This window comes from Mobula hypostoma, chromosome 9 (genome assembly GCF_963921235.1).
Source record: "Mobula hypostoma chromosome 9, sMobHyp1.1, whole genome shotgun sequence".
Taxonomy (NCBI): domain Eukaryota; kingdom Metazoa; phylum Chordata; class Chondrichthyes; order Myliobatiformes; family Myliobatidae; genus Mobula; species Mobula hypostoma.
Genome location: NC_086105.1, coordinates 32,681,427 through 32,700,982, shown reverse-complemented (window position 1 = coordinate 32,700,982; position 19,556 = coordinate 32,681,427). Strand labels below are relative to the sequence as shown.

Here is a 19,556-nt window from a genome sequence, read left to right as displayed (position 1 = left end):
TCGCAGTTGTTGAGTTCGAAGTAACTTTGTCTGCCTGTTCCACCATTGAGGTCTTGGTTGGATTGTTCTTTGTCAGGGGCCTCACCCTCGACCTTACTGCCATGGATGACCCTACCAGGAGCATAGGTTTTGCTCTCAGGATCACAGGACCACACAAGCTTCTCCACCACGACAAGGTGACAATCCACAGAGAAGAGAGGACTAGAATATAAAAGTAAGGATATAATGATGAGGCTTTATAAGGCATTGGCCAAACCACTCTTAGAGCATTATGAGCAACTTTGGGACCCTTATCTAAGAAAAGATGTGCTGACATTGGAGAGTGCCCAGAGGAGGTTCACAAGAATGATTCAGGAATAGAGGGACGTCCGTTTAGAATAGAGATGAGGAGGAATTTCTTTAGGTGGTGAATCTGTGAAATTCATTGCCATAGATGACTGGAGGCCAAGTCATTAGGTACATTTAAAGGAGAGGTTGATAGGTTCTTAATTAGTCAGGGCATCAGAGGTTATGGGGAGAAAGGGGGTGAGAGGGATAGTAAAATAGCCATGATGGAATAATGGAGCTGAATAATTAGGCTGAATGGCCTAATCCTCTGCGTTATGGTCTTATGATCTTGAACTTACCTGTTATCCAACAAGCCATTAGATTTCACAAATTCCACCACTCAATGGGATCCCATCACCAGATGTGTTACTCTCCTCTCCTCCTTTCAGCATTTTAAAGGAATAGTTTGTTCTGTGACTACCTGATTGACATTTGCATCTCAACGGGCTATTCCCCTTCTCACAACAGGTTCCCATGCAACACAAGCCTTTTTATCAATTCCCTTCCCAACATTCAGGAACCCAAATGGTTCTTTCAAGTGAAGCAGGAATTCACTTGTACTGCTCCCAACTTAATGTGTTGCTTTGGTGTTCACAATATTGTCTCAGCACTGGAGAAATCAGATGCAGATAGGGCCTCTGCTTTGCAGAACAGTCCTGTTCAATCCACAAGGGTGACTTTGAGCTTCCAGCTATCCCACTCCCACATCAGCGTTCAGAGAGCGGGACTGCGCAGGAGTGTGACATTGGGCAGTGAAGAGCGGAAGATTTAAAAGGAACAGAGCCTTGTATAGCGGGCTGCGGAGTGAGCCGGGAGTAGAGTGAAGGCTTAAGAGCTTCAGTTCAACGGCCTTAGGCGGAAACGGGCGAGGCGAAGAGGGTTTGGTATTCATTTTTTGTTGTTATTTGAGGAGAGGGGCAGTATGAGTGTGAGGGCAGTTTGTTGTTCTCGGTGCCGGATGTGGGAGGTCCTGGAGTCTCCAAGCCTCCCGGACGGCCACATCTGCGCCAGGTGCACCAAGGTGCAGCTCCTAAGGGACCATGTTAGGGAACTGGAGCTGCAGCTCGATGACCTTTGTCTGGTCAGGGAGAGTGAGGAGTTGATAGAGAGGAGTTACAGGAAGGTGGTCACACAGGGCCACGGGAGGCAGACAAGTGGGTCACGGCTAGGGGGGGAAGAGGAAGAGTCAGGTAATAGAGAGTACCCTGGTGGCTGTGCCCCTTGACAATAGGTACTCCTGTTGTGAGTATTGTTGGGGGGGACAGCTTACCTGGGGGAAGCGACAGTGGCCGTGCCTCCGGCACAGAGTCCAGCCCTGTAGCTCAGAAGGGTAGGGAAAGGAAGAGGTGGGCAGTTGTAATAGGGGACTCGATAGTAAGGGGGTCAGATAGGCGATTCTGTGGATGCAGTCCAGAGATCCGGATGGTAGTTTGCCTCCCTGGTGCCAGGGTCCGGGATATTTCTGATCGTGTCCAAGATATCCTGAAGTGGGAGGGTGAGGAGCCAGATAGGTACGGTCCTGAAAGGAGAATATAGGGAGTTAGGAAGGGAGTTGAGAAAAAGGACTGCAAAGGTAGTAATCTTGGGATTACTGCCTGTGCTACGCGACAGTGAGAGTAGGAATGCCATGAGGTGGAGGATAAATGCGTGGCTGAGGGATTGGAGCAGGGGGCAGGGATTCAAGTTTTTGGATCATTGGGACCTCTTTTGGCGCAGGTGTGACCTGTACAAAAAGGACGGGTTACACTTGAATCCTAGGGGGACCAGTATCCTGGCGGGGAGATTTGCGAGGGCTACTGAGGTGACTTTAAACTAGAATGGTTTGGGGGGTGGGAATCAAATTAAAAAGACTAGGAGAGAGGAGGTTAGTTCACAACAGGGGGATGGGAACAAGTGCAGAGAGACAGAGGGGTGTAAAATGAGGGTAGAAGCAAAAAGTAGTAAGGTGAAAAGTAAAAGTGGCAGGCCGGCAAATCCAGGGCAAAAATCAAAAAGGGCCACTTTTTAACATAATTGTATAAGGGCCAAGAGTGTTGTAAAAGCAAGCTTGAAGGCTTTGTGTGTCAATGCAAGGAGCATTCGTAACAAGGTGGATGAATTAAAAGTGCAGATTGTTATTAATGAATATGATATAGTTGGGATTACAGAGACATGGCTCCTGGGTGACCAAGGATAGGAGCTCAACATTCAGGGATATTCAATATTCAGGAGGGATAGACATGAAAGAAAAGGAGGTGGGGTAGCATTGCTGGTTAGGGAGGAGATTAACGCAATAGAAAGGAAGGACATTAGCCAAGAGGATGTGGAATCGATATGGGTAGAGTTGCATAACACTAAGGGGCCAGAAAACACTGGTGGGAGTTGTGTACAGGCCACCTAACAGTAGTAGTGAGGTTGGGGATGGCATTAAACAGGAAATTAGAAATGCGTGCAATAAAGGAACAGCAGTTATAATGGGTGACTTCAATCTACATATAGATTGGGTGAACCGAATTGGTAAGGGTGCTGAGGAAGAGGATTTCTTGGAATGTATGTGGGATGGTTTTTTGAACCAACATGTCAAGGAACCAACTAGAAAGCAGGCCATTCTAGACTGGGTATTGAGCAATGAGGAAGGGTTAATTAGCAATCTTGTCATGAGAGGCCCCTTGGGTAAGAGTGAACATAATATGGTGGAATTCTTCATTAAGATGGAGAGTGACATAGTTAATTCAGAAACAAAGGTTCTGAACTTAAAGAAGGGTAACTTTGAAGGTATGAGACGTGAATTAGCTAAGATGGACTGGCAAATGATACTTAAAGGGTTGATGGTGGATATGCAATGGCAAGCATTTAAAGATCGCATGGATGAGCTACAACAATTGTTCATCCCAGTTTGGCAAAAGAATAAATCAGGGAAGGTAGTGGACCCATGGCTGACAAGGGAAATTAGGGATAGTATCAATTCCAGAGAAGAAACATACAAATTAGCCAGAAAAAGCGGCTCACCTGAGGACTGGGAGAAACTCAGAGTCCAGCAGAGGAGGACAAAGGGCTTAATTAGGAAAGGGAAAAGAGATTATGAGAGAAAACTGGCAGAGAACATAAAAACTGACTGTAAAAGCTTTTATAGATATGTGAAAAGAAAAAGATTGGTTAAGACAAATGTGGGTTCCTTACAGACAGAAACAGGTGAATTGATTATGGGGAACAAGGACATGGCAGACCAATTGAATAACTACTTTGGTTCTGCCTTCACCAAGGAGGACATAAATAATCTTCCGGAAATAGTAGGGGACAGAGGGTCTAGTGAGATGGAGGAACTGAGGGAAATACATGTTAGTAGGGAAGTGGTGTTAGGTAAATTGAAGGGATTGAAGGCAGATAAGTCCCTAGGGCCAGATGGTCTGCATCCCAGAGTGCTTAAGGAAGTAGCCCAAGAAATAGTGGATACACTAGTGATAATTTTTCAAAACTCTTTAGATTCTGTACTAGTTCCTGAGGATTGGAGGGTGGCTAATGTAACCCCGCTTTTTAAAAAAGGAGGGAGAGAGAAACCGGGGAATTATAGACTGCTTAGCCTAACATCGGTGGTGGGGAAAATGCTAGAGTCAGTTATCAAAGATGTGATAACAGCACATTTGGACAGCGGTGAAATCATCGGACAAAGCATGGATTTGTGAAAGGAAAATCATGTCTGACGAATCTCATAGAATTTTTTGAGGATGCAACTAGTAGAGTGGATGTGGTATATTTGGATTTTCAAAAGGCTTTTGACACGGTCCCACACAGGAGATTAGTGTGCAAACTTAAAGCATACTGTATTGGGGGTATGGTATTGAAGTGGATAGAGAATTGGTTGGCAGACAGGAAGCAAAGAGTGGGAATAAATGGGACCTTTTCAGAATGGCAGGCAGTGACTAGTGGGGTACCGCAAGGCTCAGTGCTGGGACCCCAGTTGTTTACAGTATATATTAATGACTTAGACGAGGGAATTAAATGCAGCATCTCCAAGTTTGCGGATGACACGAAGCTGGGCGGCAGTGTTAGCTGTGAGGAGGATGCTAAGAGGATGCAGGGTGACTTGGATAGGTTAGGTGAGTGGGCAAATTCATGACAGATGCAATTTAATGTGGATAAATGTGAGGTTATCCACTTTGGTGGCAAAAACAGGAAAACAGATTATTATCTGAATGGTGGCCGATTAGGAAAAGGGGAGGTGCAACGAGACCTGGGTATCATTATACACCAGTCGTTGAAAGTGGGCATGCAGGTACAGCAGGCGGTGAAAAAGGCGAATGGTATGCTGGCATTCAATACAAGTGGATTCGAGTACAGGAGCAGGGAGGTACTACTGCAGTTGTACAAGGCCTTGGTGAGACCACACCTGGAGTATTGTGTGCAGTTTTGGTCCCCTAATCTGAGGAAAGACATTCTTGCCATGGAGTACAAAGAAGGTTCACCAGATTGATTCCTGGGGTGGCAGGACTTTCATATGATGAAAGACTGGATTGGCTAGGCTTATACTCGTTGGAATTTAGAAGATTGAGGGGGGATCTTATTGAAACATATAAAATCCTAAAGGGATTAGACAGGCTAGATGCAGGAAGATTGTTCCCTATGTTGGGGAAGTCCAGAACGAGGGGTCACAGTTTGGGGATAAAGGGGAAGCCTTTTAGGACTGAGATTAGGAAAAACTTCTTCACACAGAGAATGGTGAATCTGTGGAATTCTCTGCCACAGGAAACAGTTGAGGCCAGTTCATTGGCTATACTTAAGAGGGAGTTAGATATGGCCCTTGTGGCTAAAGGGATCGGGGGTATGGAGAGAAGGCAGGTACAGGGTTCTGAGTTGGATGATCAACCATGATCATACTGAATGGCGGTGCAGGCTCGAAGGGCCGAATGGCCTACTCCTGCACCTATTTTCTATGTTTCTATGTTTTCCATCCATCTCAAAGATTCCTATAAAGATGTCCAGAATAAGCTTAAGGAAGAGCATGTCACCTTCTGATTGGGCATGTTGCAGCAATTTTAAGTTTACCACATTTGTCTCTCACTCTCACTCTTTTATTTCCCCATTGATTTGTCTGTATGTTTTGTTTTATTGTCCTTATTCTAATTGCTGGTTTTTAAACTTCAGGGAAACTCTGATATTCTGGCACATTTGAGATTTTGGTGTCTGGTAGGTTTTTTTCCAGGCTATAGGAATGTATTTCTAATAACAGCTTTTAAGACATGTCAGAAAAGTGTAAGTTATTTTCCAATGAATTCAGTGAGTTGAAATAGTGTGTGGGAAATGTTGTTCCAAAGAGTTTAAAAGCAGTGTTGGCAGCAGTGCCAAGTACCTCTAAAACGAGTGTAGGGAGTGGGACCTTAGTGTGTTTAGGGATTATGTGTGGGAAATAGTGCTCCAGTGAGTTAAAAAGCAGTGTTGGCAGCAGTACCAAGTAAGTTTAAAGCAAGTGTAGGAAATATCTAGATGTGTTTTGTGATTATGGGGAAGAGGACTTGCACCAGCCAGGTCACAAACCGCCAGAGTTTCCAAATAATAATAGGAATTTCTCTGTGATTTCAGTTGTTATCTTTACAGCTTTCGTTCCTTGGTTCTGTGTGTTCTTCCACCTCACTTCAACTTAAAACGTTTGTTCTACTGAAGGGACCTTGATCTGAAACATTAGTTCTTTTCTCTCCCTGCTGACTTGAGTGTTTCCAATATTGTATTTTAATTGTAGATTAACACCAATTACTTTTGATAATTTTAATGGCTACTTGAAGTTTTTCTGTGACTGGAGTTAAGATAACATCTCCCTCCGCAACATCGAGGAAAGGCAGGTATGTGAAATTTAAGAATGACTAATTTTATTATTTTTTTTTAATTTATGACAGATCGTGGAACAAAGAGTAAATGTAACTTTTTCACTTGAAAACTGGATGCAAAGCTGTACTACTTATAAAATTGAGGTAAGAAACAATATATATTTTAAATTGAATTCCAGAAGCTGGGTTGAATTTTACCTTTGCAGTGAGACTTGTGTGAACTCAGTTTTGCCTGCAAAGATGTCTGAAACACTCGGAATTCCTTTTTCAGTTTGAAGTAGAATTGCTTGAGGAGGCAGTACTTAAATCTGATCTTGCAACCCATGAGTGATGTGGTGGATCCAAAGTACACTTATTGTCAAAGTGTGTATGCAGTATACAACCCTGAGATTCATCTCCCCACAGATAGCTACAAAACAAAGAAAGACCATGGAACCTGTTCAAAGAAAAAAACCATCAAACCCCCTTTGGCAATATTAGCATTTGATGCAGTGCTGGTATCAAAATGCATTCTAACAATTTATGCAACACACATCAAAGTTGCTGGTGAACGCAGCAGGCCAGGCAGCATCTATAGGAAGAGGCGCAGTCGACGTTTCAGGCCGAGACCCTTCGTCAGGACTAACTGAAGGAAGAGTGAGTAAGGGATTTAGATACCTAATTGAATAGATCCCTAAAAAGCTTGTGATAGCACAGCAATTAATCTATTGATTAGAAAGCCAGAGCCCTAGGTTGAACAATTAAATTAATGTGATTATCTGGAACATACTTTGGTTACCATTATTACTAACATTGCTGGATAATCATGAGGTTGCCTGAGCGGAGAAGGGAATTACCAGCCTGACCTGTTCAGGCTTGTGTCACTCCAGACTTACAACAGTGTGTTTAACAGTGAGTTCAAGAGGTGAGTGAGAAATGTCAGCAGTGTCCATATCTCAAAAAAAAATCTTTGTAGTCATGCTTCCATTGTGCTACAGTTCACTGAGGAAACTATGTAGTTCTAGATTAGAAGCAGTGCACCATGACTAAATATTGGAGTAACAGCATCTAACTCCATAAAATGAAGAGTTAGAACCTGGTACTCCATTAAGAGTTATGTTGCCATTTGATTGCATATTCCAAAGGAACAAAGGGAGAATCCAAATTAACCACTGCTGGTTTACAGGGAGGGAATCAAATGAGTTTTATCTAGAGGGAAGCATGGGTTTGTAAAGGGATGGGTATAACTGCTAGAGAACTAAGTAAAGGGGATATAAGAGTAGCTAAGAAGGAAATCAGTGGACAGCTACAGTCCAGACCAGTGCACTAAGACTCAGAAGGAAAGAAGAGCAGAATAGGAATGTGATGGTAATAAGGAACTTTATAAAATTCTGCAGCCAAAAAGGGTATGTTGCTTACCTGGTATCGGGGTAAGGGATATCTTATCTTGCCTGGAGAAGTTTGGAAAGGAAGAGAATAAATCCAGTTCAGTTCAGCAATGAAATGACATAAGTAGGAATAGGGAGGAATTGCCATGCTACTTTAAATAGCAGACCAGACATTAAAGTGAATGATCTCTCTCACTGTCTGAGCCATCTGTGAGTGGAATAGAATCAGACAAATCAGATGTGGCTGGGAGGCGGGTCATTCTCATTGGACTTTAGAAACACTTTGAGCACAAGGAGCTGTACCCAGAGGCCATGGCACCACCTGATCTAGGATGGGGCCTGTGAACTCGCAGGAAGGGTAAACAGATGGCAAAAGCTTTAATAAAAGTGAGAGAGAATATACATAAGAAGTCTGAATATTAAATGAAAAAAGTGTAAGAAAGAAAATACCAGAAGGTTTTTATAGCAAGTCAGCAAGTAGTAAAATAGAATTCTGAAAGAATGATTAATATTGTAAAAGAAAATCATTTTAAAATAACTAAAATTGTATGTGCAGCAATGCATAGTGTCTATAATAATACAAGGTTGCTAGAAACAATGTGCTGGTAGGAAAGTGCATGGTATTGCATTGGCTCAATATTGATTGTTCTGATGTCACGATTAAGACTTCAGAATCAATGCAATTTCTAAATGAGCATGTGAATCCAAACTTGATGACTAATCAGTATGGAAGAGGGCTTCAGAAAATCACACTAGTACATTAATAGGGCAGTCACATGTTATTTAGAAGATGCAAGTCTTTATCGGATCAAGTGAAAAATTATCTTTAAATACTAACTTGCTGTTGCAGGTTAATATAGCCATAAGTAAACCAACCAATAACACTGTCCTTATTTCCAGGCACTTGGTGTTGAAAAGCAGGGGAGTTGTACTAAACCTACACTGGACTTTGGTTTGACTGTGCTTAGACCATGGCATATTATAATAAGGCTTTCAAGATGACAGACTGCAGAGAAAATTTACAAGAAATATACGAAAATAGAAATGACCTACAAATTGGGACAGAATGCTTGAAGGAAAGAAAACTTAGCCTGAATGTTATGTAAAGTGATTAAAAAGTTTTGATTAAGACACTATAGAGAGAATATTTCAAGTTTTGAAAATGACTATTGCTGTAAAAAGAAACTTCTTAATTCCCCAGGGAATGAGAACTTGAACCTTGATACCAGAAGCATTTAAGAAGAGTCCATACAAGGATATAAATGTGAATGAAATAGAGATTGACACTAAATTTGGAATAGAAAGGAGGAATTTCTCTGTTATGGGCTGATAGGCCTGTTTCTGTCCTATATATTCTATGGGATCCTGATTTTTTTTTTATCATTGTAATACAGGTAACAGACAAATTATGCACAGCAATATCCCACATATGGCATTATAATAATGACCACGGATCCTGTTTTTAGTTTTGATCGCAAGACGTGTGTTGACTAGGGCATAAACAAATGACTGCTGTCCTGCTCTTCAGTGCTTAATGCCCATCTGAAAAACGTGGGGGCTTGGGTTAATATATCACCTCAAAGATGTTACTGTCGAGAGTTCAGAATTCTGTCACCAATGTCAGTGTAGGCCTATGTAATGGACCCTGGTGGTGTACTTGCCTGAATTATAAGACAGCTCAAGTGTGCTGCCAACTAAACATAGTTGCTACATATTTGAAGCATCTTGAGAGATTTACCTTGGTTGAGTTGTTACATAAACATAAATTGTTCTGCTTTGTTTTCAGGAGAAAAATAAACTTTTTGCAGGTCTCTGTAAAAGCTTGTGAAAACCTGATCAGTTGGTGATATTATTAATCCAACTCTGACTGATTTTGCAAGATCAGTGCACTTTTCCTAGGATGCTGTGTTCTTAAACTGAATGCAGTACTCCAGATGTGATCTGAGCAACTGAAGCATGGCTTTACTCACCTTACACATTTTAAAATTCAAAAAGCTTTTCAAACTAACATACACATCTTCAGAAACCCTCTTTTTGTCACCACCTTGTTATCCTTTTGAAAGTCACTAGTTAGGTACAAGAAAATTATTAATTTGACTCTCTTGTTTTGCAGGTTATTCCATTTTTTGAAGGTTGTCTTCATGACTGCAAACGGGCCACTCAAACTGTTACTCCCATCGGTAAGTTATGGCGTTACAATGGGTGGAGATGTTTGGGACGAGTATGTGGCTGGAGATTAGATGTGGCAATGGGAAATGTATAAGGGAATAAACATTTTTTAAAGGTAAAGGTATGTACATTGTTATAAGAAGAAATCTTAAAACTAAAAACTTTGGGGTTAAATTGAGACAAGATTTCAGGAGTTTTTATACATTAGACCTTGTAATCTCCAAGCTCAGATTCCCCAACCCCCTTCAATTTTCAACCCTGCCTTCAGCTAACCATACCATATCTTGTCATTCCTTAAAACTTTTCCCTATGAGTTCTCTCTTTAAACTGACCTTATCAAGATTTTTGGTGAGTTTTCCCTGTTTAACTTTTGTCTCTGTACATTTGAGTTGGCTTTTATTTTCAAAATGCCTTAAGATTTTTTTTTTAGCATTTAATATGGTGCATAAATGCAAGCTATTGTTGACAGTCCCCTCTGACCTACATGGCTCTATTTAATTAAACTATCCATGTGAGACATTCTACATCAGAGGCAAGGTTATATTTGAGCTCAGATCTTTGGTGATATCTTTAGCAGTGCTGCCCATGTCTTTTATGTTATTTGTACATTTCTAATATTATTTGGATCTTGTCTCTTTCAGTAACAACACAAGCAAAACCAACAGTACCAACAACAATAGATCCAGGTATGTTCAAGTTGATTGGAGTGTCAAACTTTAAAGGTATAATTTCTTTACCTTTTGATATATGTAAGTAGTATTATGCCTACAGAACTAAATAAATAAATATGGGAGTGGGCATTCATCGTTTTGTGTTTGCTTTGCCATTCAATATTATTTCTCTCAAAAGCCTACATTAAATTTCTCTTCAGTAAGTGTAATCCCAAGATTTCTAATCTCTCCCTGTAACCTTTCATCAGGCTCATATACAAACTTGGCTCATTATCTAGCTCTGCTGACAGCCACGTGACTTGGCAGTGAGAAGGCCACCTTTCATAAGCAATATATGTCTATGCTGGTATGATTTGGGGCTCAACCAAACAGGAAAGTTGTGATGTTCTGGGGAGGAACATGGGGGAGTTGTGATGTTCTGGGGAGGAAAATGCTGTGTAAATACTGGCCCATGCAAAGTTGTTGTTCACCAGAAAAATAACAGATCATACATTGGCATAAAAGAAATGCACAATGGTGCTAGAAAGTTTGTGAACCCTGTAGAATTTTTTCTGTTTCTGCAGAAACATGACCTAAAATGTGATCAGAACTTCACGCAAGTCCTAAAACTAGATAAAGAGAACCCAACTAAATAAACAACACACAAAACATTATACTTGTTTGTTTATTTATTGAGAAAAATGATCCAATATTATGTGTCTTTGTTGGAAATAATATGTGAAGCTTTGCTTTCAATAGCAAGTGTGACCCCTTGTACAGCAATAACTTTAACCAATCATTTCCAGTAACTGTTGATCAATCCTGCACATCAACTTGGAGTAGTTTTAGGCTATCCTCCTTACAAAACTGCTTCAACTCTGGGATGTTGGTGGGCTTCCTTGTGTGATCTGCTTGCTAAGGTTCTTCCACAAAAGTTCTATAGAATTAAAGTCAAGACTTTAACTCGGCCATTCTAAAACATGAACTTTCTTCTTTTTAAACCATCTGTTGTTGACTTACTCTTGCCTTTCAGGTCATTGTCTTCTTGCATTATCCAACTTGTATTAAGCTTCAGGTGATGGACTGCTACCCTGACATTCTCCTGTAAAATGTCTTGATACATTTTTGAATTCATTGTTCCCTCAACAATTGCAAGCCGTTCAGGCCCTGAGGCAACAAAGTAGCCCTAAGCTATGATGCTCCTTTCACCATGCTTCACAATTGGGATGAGGTTTTGGTGTTGGTGTGCAGTGCCTTCTTCCTCCAAACATAGCAATGTGCATTTCTGCCAAAAAGTTCAACTTTTGTCTCATCTGTCCACAGAACATTGTCCCAGAAGCAATGTAGAACATCCAGGTGGTCTTTTGCAAACTTTAGATGTGCAACAATGATTTTTGGAAGGCAGTAGTTTCCTCTGTAGTGTTCTTCCACAAACACCATTCTTGATCAGTGTTTTTCTTATTGTAGACACATGAACAGAGACTTTAGCAAATTCTAGAGATTTCTGCAGGTCTTTTACTGTTACCCTTGGGTTCTTTTTCCCCTCCTTCAGCATTGCATGTTGTGCTTTTGGTGTGATCTTTGCAGGACACACACTCCTGGGGAGAGTAGGAACAGTACTAGACAATTTCTCCTACTAGGGACTGATGAACACTTAGGTCTTTAGAAATGGTTCTGTAGCCTTTTCCAGCTTGATTCATCCCCACAATTCTACTAAGGTCCTTTGAAAGTTGTTTTGATCTAGGCATGGTGCACATAAACAGATCTTTCTTGAGAAGAGCAAGCTCTGTGAGTAACCTGATTTTGTGTGTCTTTTTCATAGGGGGGCACCTCTACAGCGTATACCTCCAATTTCATCTCATTGACTGGAACACCAGACACAAAATAGCTTTTATGGAAGGCATTACCTCAGAGATTCACATACTTTTTCCAACAAATATATGTAATAATCGATCATTTTTCTCAATAAATGAACAAGTATAATGTTTTTATGTTATTTAATTGGGTTCTGTTTATCTAGTTTTAGGACCTTTGTGAAGATCTGATCACATTTTAGGTCATATTTATGCAAAAATAAAGAAAACTCTACAAGATTCAGAAACTTTCCACCACCACTGTATTTACCAAAATTTCAACTTTAACAAACAGCTAACAGAAAAAGAAAAGAAAAATAAAATGGCCTATTACAGTTAAACCAGTCCAATGTGCACATAAACGTTGGAGCTTATTTCTGGAGTAGTCGTGTATATCGCTTTACTCACATGCTGAACCCACATTCTGCATCAAAGACACCAGCCACAGCTTGAACTTCCCTCAAAGACCACCTTGAATGAACTGGGTTACTCAGGAGCATTGGCACTTCCTCCTTGGAACCATTCATTTGCACAAAGCATTACTTACAACGGGGTCTCTACCTTGAGCAGTATTTTGCGGCATCTTTCCTTGTCCTGCTCTGCAGTTCTCGCCAAAGGCCCCAAACCAGACTACTTTTTTTTTCAGAAATCCGATCCTGCCTAGCTCTCTCAAATATCTTCCTTTGGACCCCACTGGACAGAAAGTTACAAAACATACCAGGACAATCTTGATTGGCAGACACAACGTTACTAAGTTAGACAGCGTGGCTCCTTATCCTTAGCCGAAGCCAAAACACTTTTACTAACAGGACACACTGCTTTTGCAGAAAATTGCTAAAATAAAAATACCTTACAGCGTAGCAATAGAAATCTTAACTAGGGCATTACATATCATTCTAGTAATTCCCCTTTGTACCTAAGTTAAACACTTCTCCCTTGTTTTATAAAGATGTGACACAACTTTTTGTTTTTTACTCTGCAATTAACTATATCCAAGTATTCTGTCAGGCTTTATATATGGTGTTCTGAAGCTACCCTGTCATATCCAAATACTTGTATATAAATTAGCCAGGTTTATGCTTCTACTCCTGTTTTAATGTTGCCATGCTGTGTCATACAGTCATAGACCCAGAACAGTCCCTGCAACCAACAGAGTCTTTGAAAGCTGTTGGCCACCCATTCACAAGCTATGTCCTATTTGTCAGGCAATAAAAGGCAGCCCTTAGTGAGATAAAACAAAGATCAAATGCTACAAAGAAAAGAATATTATTGATGAAATTGTGAAATCCACAAGTCACTATTGCAATGCAGATATTATAAATGTAGCCTGGGGAAAAGTACACACTCAGGACAACAAATACTTCTTCGGGTTTAAATTCCTTTTTCAGTTTTCGATGTTTAAGTGCCAGAAGAAGGTCACGAAACAAAACGAACAAATTTACAACCAGTTCTTGCCGTTACAATCTCAGTTTAACTTTCAATCCACAGCCTCGTGTATGGACAGAATTGCGTATGCAGTATAAAAAAATACCAGAACTAATAACGGTAGTGGCAATCCTACTTGGATGGTGAGGAACTTCGTATAAGCCACGCTACCCAGTGTCGATTCCTTCACTTGTGGAAATCTTTCCTCACCATGCCCAGCACACTCTGGGAGGAACCCAATTCCAACACCCTACCACATCTTCAGCAGAAAGCAAAATGGTCTCCCCACTATCCCACGCGTGTGTAATGACATCACCTTCTCCCCTTAAAGGCACAGACAGCTATTCTAGTATTACCTGGATGGATGCCCAAGTACACTTTTAACAATACTGAATAAGATCCGACGGTCACCCGGTTACATAAATTGCTGGAAGAGTTTGAGTCAGTGGAGTATCTTTGAGCTCTCACATGAAGTGGACACTGCAACAGGGCCTGAATAAACTGACTTGTTTGAGAAACTCATTACCACTGTACAAGAGATTTTCTTTGTGTCCTGTCCAAATCTGACCTGTAATTAAGAGAGCAACTGGGCTCCATGTGAAAGACAGATTCAGGGTGCAGATTTAACACAAATTCCTCCAACAACCTTGCTGAATTATCCTAAACATTTCTGTATGCAGTTTCTGTGAGCTGTTTGGCATGTAGATCAGAAATTCCAAATTACAATAACCTTTCCTGATGGGATAATACACACTTTGTAAATAATGATTCTGTATCTCCCTATGCCACAACAAATTAGTGATGCAGTCAAGTGGTTTAATGTGGAATCTATAAGAAGCATGAAGTGAACTGATGTATTCTAAATATAATTGAGTAGTTGTAAAGTTTTTTTTAAATACTGCTAGCCCCATGCTAATCTGTGTTCTGTCGTTTGCAGCTGAGCGGACACATTACTATGTTGGCATTGGTGTAATCGTATTGGTGATTGCTTTTTGCTGTGCTGCTTGGCTACAGATGAAATCCAAGCCAATTGGTAAGGAGGGTCTTATCCAACCCAGTGATCGTTACATTCCGTTTACTAGTCTTTTATTTCTCCAGATCACTCCAGGCCTGTGTTTTAAAATTGGGCTGCTGATGATAGTTTATTATAAATGTGATTGTGAGATAGGCATGTAGAGCTATAATCTCATTCCCCATCTTCCCTCTCCAGGCACTGCCTTGGCTTCTCAATATCTATCCCAATAGTGTAATTTTAATCCGACATAAAAGTGTTCTGAAATGCTATGGCTTAATAGAGAAAAGGATGATGACAGGCAGGAAGAAAGTATTGCATGAAATAGTCAATGAAAAAGTAAGCTCAGAAAACAGGAACAGTGACTTATGAAATCAACACTGAGTGAATGCACGGATCCTGTTGTCCCCAGGTACTGTAATTGAGGAGGATGTTGTCTGCTTAGCCGTTCAGAGTGTCACCCTGATCAGTTGTTCCAAACTTTCTGCTTATTACCTGCACTGTGCCTGGCTCCTTGACTGGCATCTTTTATTGAACGTGCCAGGGATGCACAGGGAGCAGAGGGAAAAAAAACTAAAGAATCAATTTGTGCAAGGGAAGTTGCAACCTTTGACGTTTGATTCTTCCTGATTTTGTTTTGGCCTTTCGCACTCCATACAATTTAATTCTCGGTCTGCATAATAAGGCAAATATTCTGCTGAGATTGATCAGTGAGCAGTTCACAAGTGCAGCCATCCACTCAGCAGAAACCTTTGTTGTTCTGTTAGATGTGTGAAGTCCAGCTGGGCAGTGTGACCTTCTATAGAATACTGCAGCTCTTGGACTGCAAAATCTGCGCTATCAATGCATACTAGATTAATTTGGTGCAGTCACATGACTGAATGGTAGAAAATGGCAGTCAGTGAAAGGTTAATTGAGCTTTTCATTTTATTTACTTAATTAGTATTAAGTGAATGTTTTATTTTCTTTAAATTTCTTTAATTTGTATGTTTTAGCTTTGTTTTTCTATTTTAAAAAAGTCCTGGGTAATTTTATGCATGTTTTAAAGGTATTTACCAATTTTCATTTTACATGGCAGTTTAGACAACTAGTGAACCTGGGGTGTCTGCCGAAACTTCTTGTAGGTATTCGATCAATTGCACAGAAAGTGGCTGTGGGCCCCCCCCCCACCACACACACAGATCTCACCGATGAACGGGGGCCAGTTTTTCAATGGACACAAACATGTTGGGGAAATGGTGGATTATTCTCAGTGGCTTCAACGAGAGTTTTTTTGCTGCAATTTGACAACTTATTTAGGTAGTTAAACTGTTGCGACCAGGATTTTCAGGGGTAGGGGTGGTGGATGACTTAAATTATCTCAAAATATACAATGGTACTGGATTATCAGGTCGCGTAGTAAGTTGCACACAATCAGTCTGCATAAGTTTATAATTGTTATCAGTTATATCTAAATCAGAGCCTTCCTCAGACATTTATTGTAAAGCTTCTGATGACATGACTGATGCAAACAGCTAGTGAACACCCCTGCCACACCACCCCCCCCCCCTCATTAACGGCAAATCCTGGCCAGTAATTTGAGTGTCCAGTCCCACATCGAGGCGGCCTGAAGTAATGAAAGTTGGCATGCCCTTTTTGAAGAAAAACTCTATTATGACTGGAATAGATACTACAAGTCATCAACAAATCTTTCTCACTTGGAAATAAATGTAATGGTAGCATGCATTGAAGAAAATTAGCTGCTTGGTTTAAGGACCCCACACTGGTAAATATGAAGATAAGACAGGGTGATGGAGAACGGCGGGGGCATTGGTGATGGGATACGATACAAATAAATTTTCTGGTGGGAACCTTCTTTGCCTGTTGAATATTGTAGTGAGTGTCAGGCGTTCAGTCTTGAATAGCAAATTAAACTTCCGGAATCATGACAAAATTAGAAATTAAGCAGCAACCATTGTGCAGGTAATGGTTTTCCTTTAAGTAGCACTAAGGGGGTGGGGGGCACAGTTTGGGGCCTTCCAGTTTCAGCACCTTGTGTTTAGATATGGCATTAATTCAAGAGAATTCCCAAACAAAGATAGCACTTTTTGCCTGCTTCAGTAGGTTTGAACAACATAATTCGGAATATACAGTAAATGGACACAGGCACATTTGGATGCAATGTTACATCGGTTTACATAGAAACATAGAAAATAGGTGCAGGAGTAGGCCATTCGGCCCTTCGAGCCTGCACCGCCATTTATTATGATCATGGCTGATCATCCAACTCAGAACCCCGCCCCAGCCTTCCCTCCATACCCCCTGACCCCCGTAGCCACAAGGGCCATATCTAACTCCCTCTTAAATATAGCCAATGAACTGGCCTCAACAGTTTCCTGTGGCAGAGAATTCCACAGATTCACCACTCTCTGTGTGAAGAAGTTTTTCCTAATCTCGGTCCTAAAGGCTTCCCCTCGATCCTCAAACGGTGACCCCTCGTTCTGGACTTCCCCAACATCGGGAACAATCTTTCTGCATCTAGCCTGTCCAATCCCTTTAGGATCTTATACGTTTCAATCAGATCCCCCCTCAATCTTCTAAATTCCAACGAGTACAAGCCCAGTTCATCCAGTCTTTCTTCATATGAAAGTCCTGCCATCCCAGGAATCAATCTGGTAAACCTTCTTTGTACTCCCTCTATGGCAAAGATGTCTTTCCTCAGATTAGGGGACCAAAACTGCACACAATACTCCAGGTGTGGTCTTACCAAGGCCTTGTACAACTGCAGTAGTACCTCCCTGCTCCTGTACTCGAATCCTCTCACTATAAATGCCAGCATACCATTCGCCTTTTTCACCGCCTGCTGTACCTGCATGCCCACTTTCAATAACTGGTGTATAATAACACCCAGGTCTCGTTGCACCTTCCCTTTTCCTAATCGGCCACCATTCAGATAATAATCTGTTTTCCTATTTTTGCCACCAAAGTGGATAACTTCACATTTATCCACATTAAATTACATCTGCCATGAATTTGCCCACTCACCCAACCTATCCAAGTCACCCTGCATCCTCTTAGCATCCTCCTCACAGCTAACACTGCCACCCAGCTTCGTGTCATCCGCAAACTTGGAGATGCTGCATTTAATTCCCTCATCCAAGTCATTAATATATATTGTAAACAACTGGGGTCCCAGCACTGAGCCTTGCGGTACCCCACTAGTCACCGCCTGCCATTCTGAAAAGGTCCCGTTTATTCCCACTCTTTGCTTCCTGTCTGCTAACCAATTCTCTACCCACACCAATACCTTACCCCCAATACCGCGTGCTTTAAGTTTGCACACTAATCTCCTGTGTGGGACCTTGTCAAAAGCCTTTTGAAAATCCAAATATACCACATCCACTGGTTCTCCCCTATCCACTCTACTAGTTACATCCTCAAAAAATTCTATGAGATTCGTCAGACATAATTTTCCTTTCACAAATCCATGCTGACTTTGTCCGATCATTTCACCACTTTCCAAATGTGCTGTTATCACATCCTTGATAACTGACTCCAGCAGTTTCCCCACCACCGACATTAGGCTAACCGGTCTATAATTCCCCGGTTTCTCTCTCCCTCCTTTTTTAAAAAGTGGGGTTACATTAGCCACCCTCCAATCCTCAGGAACTAGCTCAGAATCTAACGAGTTTTGAAAAATTATCACTAAGAAGCCCTAAGAAGCAGCACCTTGCACTCAAAATGTTGCATTGAGATTTTGAATGGCTTTCTTTTTTAAAAAAAAAGAGGAACTTGTATATTTATTATACTAAGTGCATATGTTTTTTTCTAGTAGTACCTTTTTATGTCTGTCCTATCTCGTACTGCCTGCATCTTCTCATTATATTTAAATGGTTTGATAGTTAGAATAATGTCAATAACAGTGCACTGTTTAGTCAAAAGTATTCCAGTAAATATCAGCCCCACAGATTTGTTTATATGTTCACTTGGCAATTGAGAAAAAGTAGAAATGAACACTTAAGGTCACAGATCTTAGTGTCGTGCATGTTATAGAGAAGTTTTTTTTAAGTGATTTGTTTGCATTTCAATATTAAGACCATTTCTTCTTTTTCAGAAACAATAAGACCACCAGGAAAAGAGCTGCTTCATGGTATGTTAACCAAACTAGAATTGTTTCTTTTTTTTGTGCACAATGTGTATGTACATTGAAAAGTTCTATTTAGATTCACCTTCCAGTAAAGGTAACCTTGCACCATCAATGCCAAGAAAGTACGACTGGTGTAACCAAGATAGTTCAGTTATAAATGTGACTTTGAAAATGCAAATTAGAAATAGAAAAATGTATTTTATTTGTAATGGGTAACATGCAAATATAATTCCATTTGTAGATGACTTTCAGTTAAAGTCTCTGAACCAAGTAAACATGCAGTGTAGTGTTGTGGCTTTTCACCAAGCCACTGGTCGATAGCGTGTATTTTCATGATCATTTGTCCCCATTCTCTACCCATTCTTCATTTGTAAAAGGTCATTCAACTTGTCATGATTTCTGAAACTACCTTTATCTCTGTAAAATGATTAACTTCCACATTGCATACAAGCCCTTTGTCACAATATCCTGTTTTAATTTCAAGTGGTGGTCTTGTGTTCAACACTCCCATGCAAAATATATTTCAATCATTAACTCTCAGTCAATTTCCTTTCTTTACCTGCCTCCTGTTTCTCAAATTGAGCCCTTCAAATCTCCAGGGATTTTTATCTTTATGAAGTAAATCTGGTAACAGTGGCCAGTGTCATGTGGTCAAACGATCAGATATGAAACATTCAGGGCCATGTCTGACCAGAGGGGCAACTCTAGGCATTCTGCCCTTGTTCAAGAGTTTCCCCGTTTTCCTACGCTAGACAGATAGATAAACTCCTGTCCCAGGGTAGTTGTAGTTTGAAGGCGGTTTTATTATTCACCAACATGTTACAATATG

At 40.8% G+C, this 19,556-nt stretch overlaps 1 protein-coding gene across 1 annotated transcript in view; it reads left to right on the top strand.

Moving 5' to 3' along the window:
- Positions 1-19,556, top strand: part of LOC134351625 (interleukin-17 receptor A-like) — a 64,132-nt gene that overhangs the window by 40,838 nt on the left and 3,738 nt on the right. Inside the window, exons 8-12 of the mRNA XM_063058024.1 lie at positions 6,195-6,269; positions 9,606-9,672; positions 10,303-10,347; positions 14,527-14,622; positions 18,695-18,730. Of these exons, the coding sequence (XP_062914094.1) occupies positions 6,195-6,269; positions 9,606-9,672; positions 10,303-10,347; positions 14,527-14,622; positions 18,695-18,730 (319 nt within the window). The remainder of the gene's footprint in view (positions 1-6,194; positions 6,270-9,605; positions 9,673-10,302; positions 10,348-14,526; positions 14,623-18,694; positions 18,731-19,556) is intronic.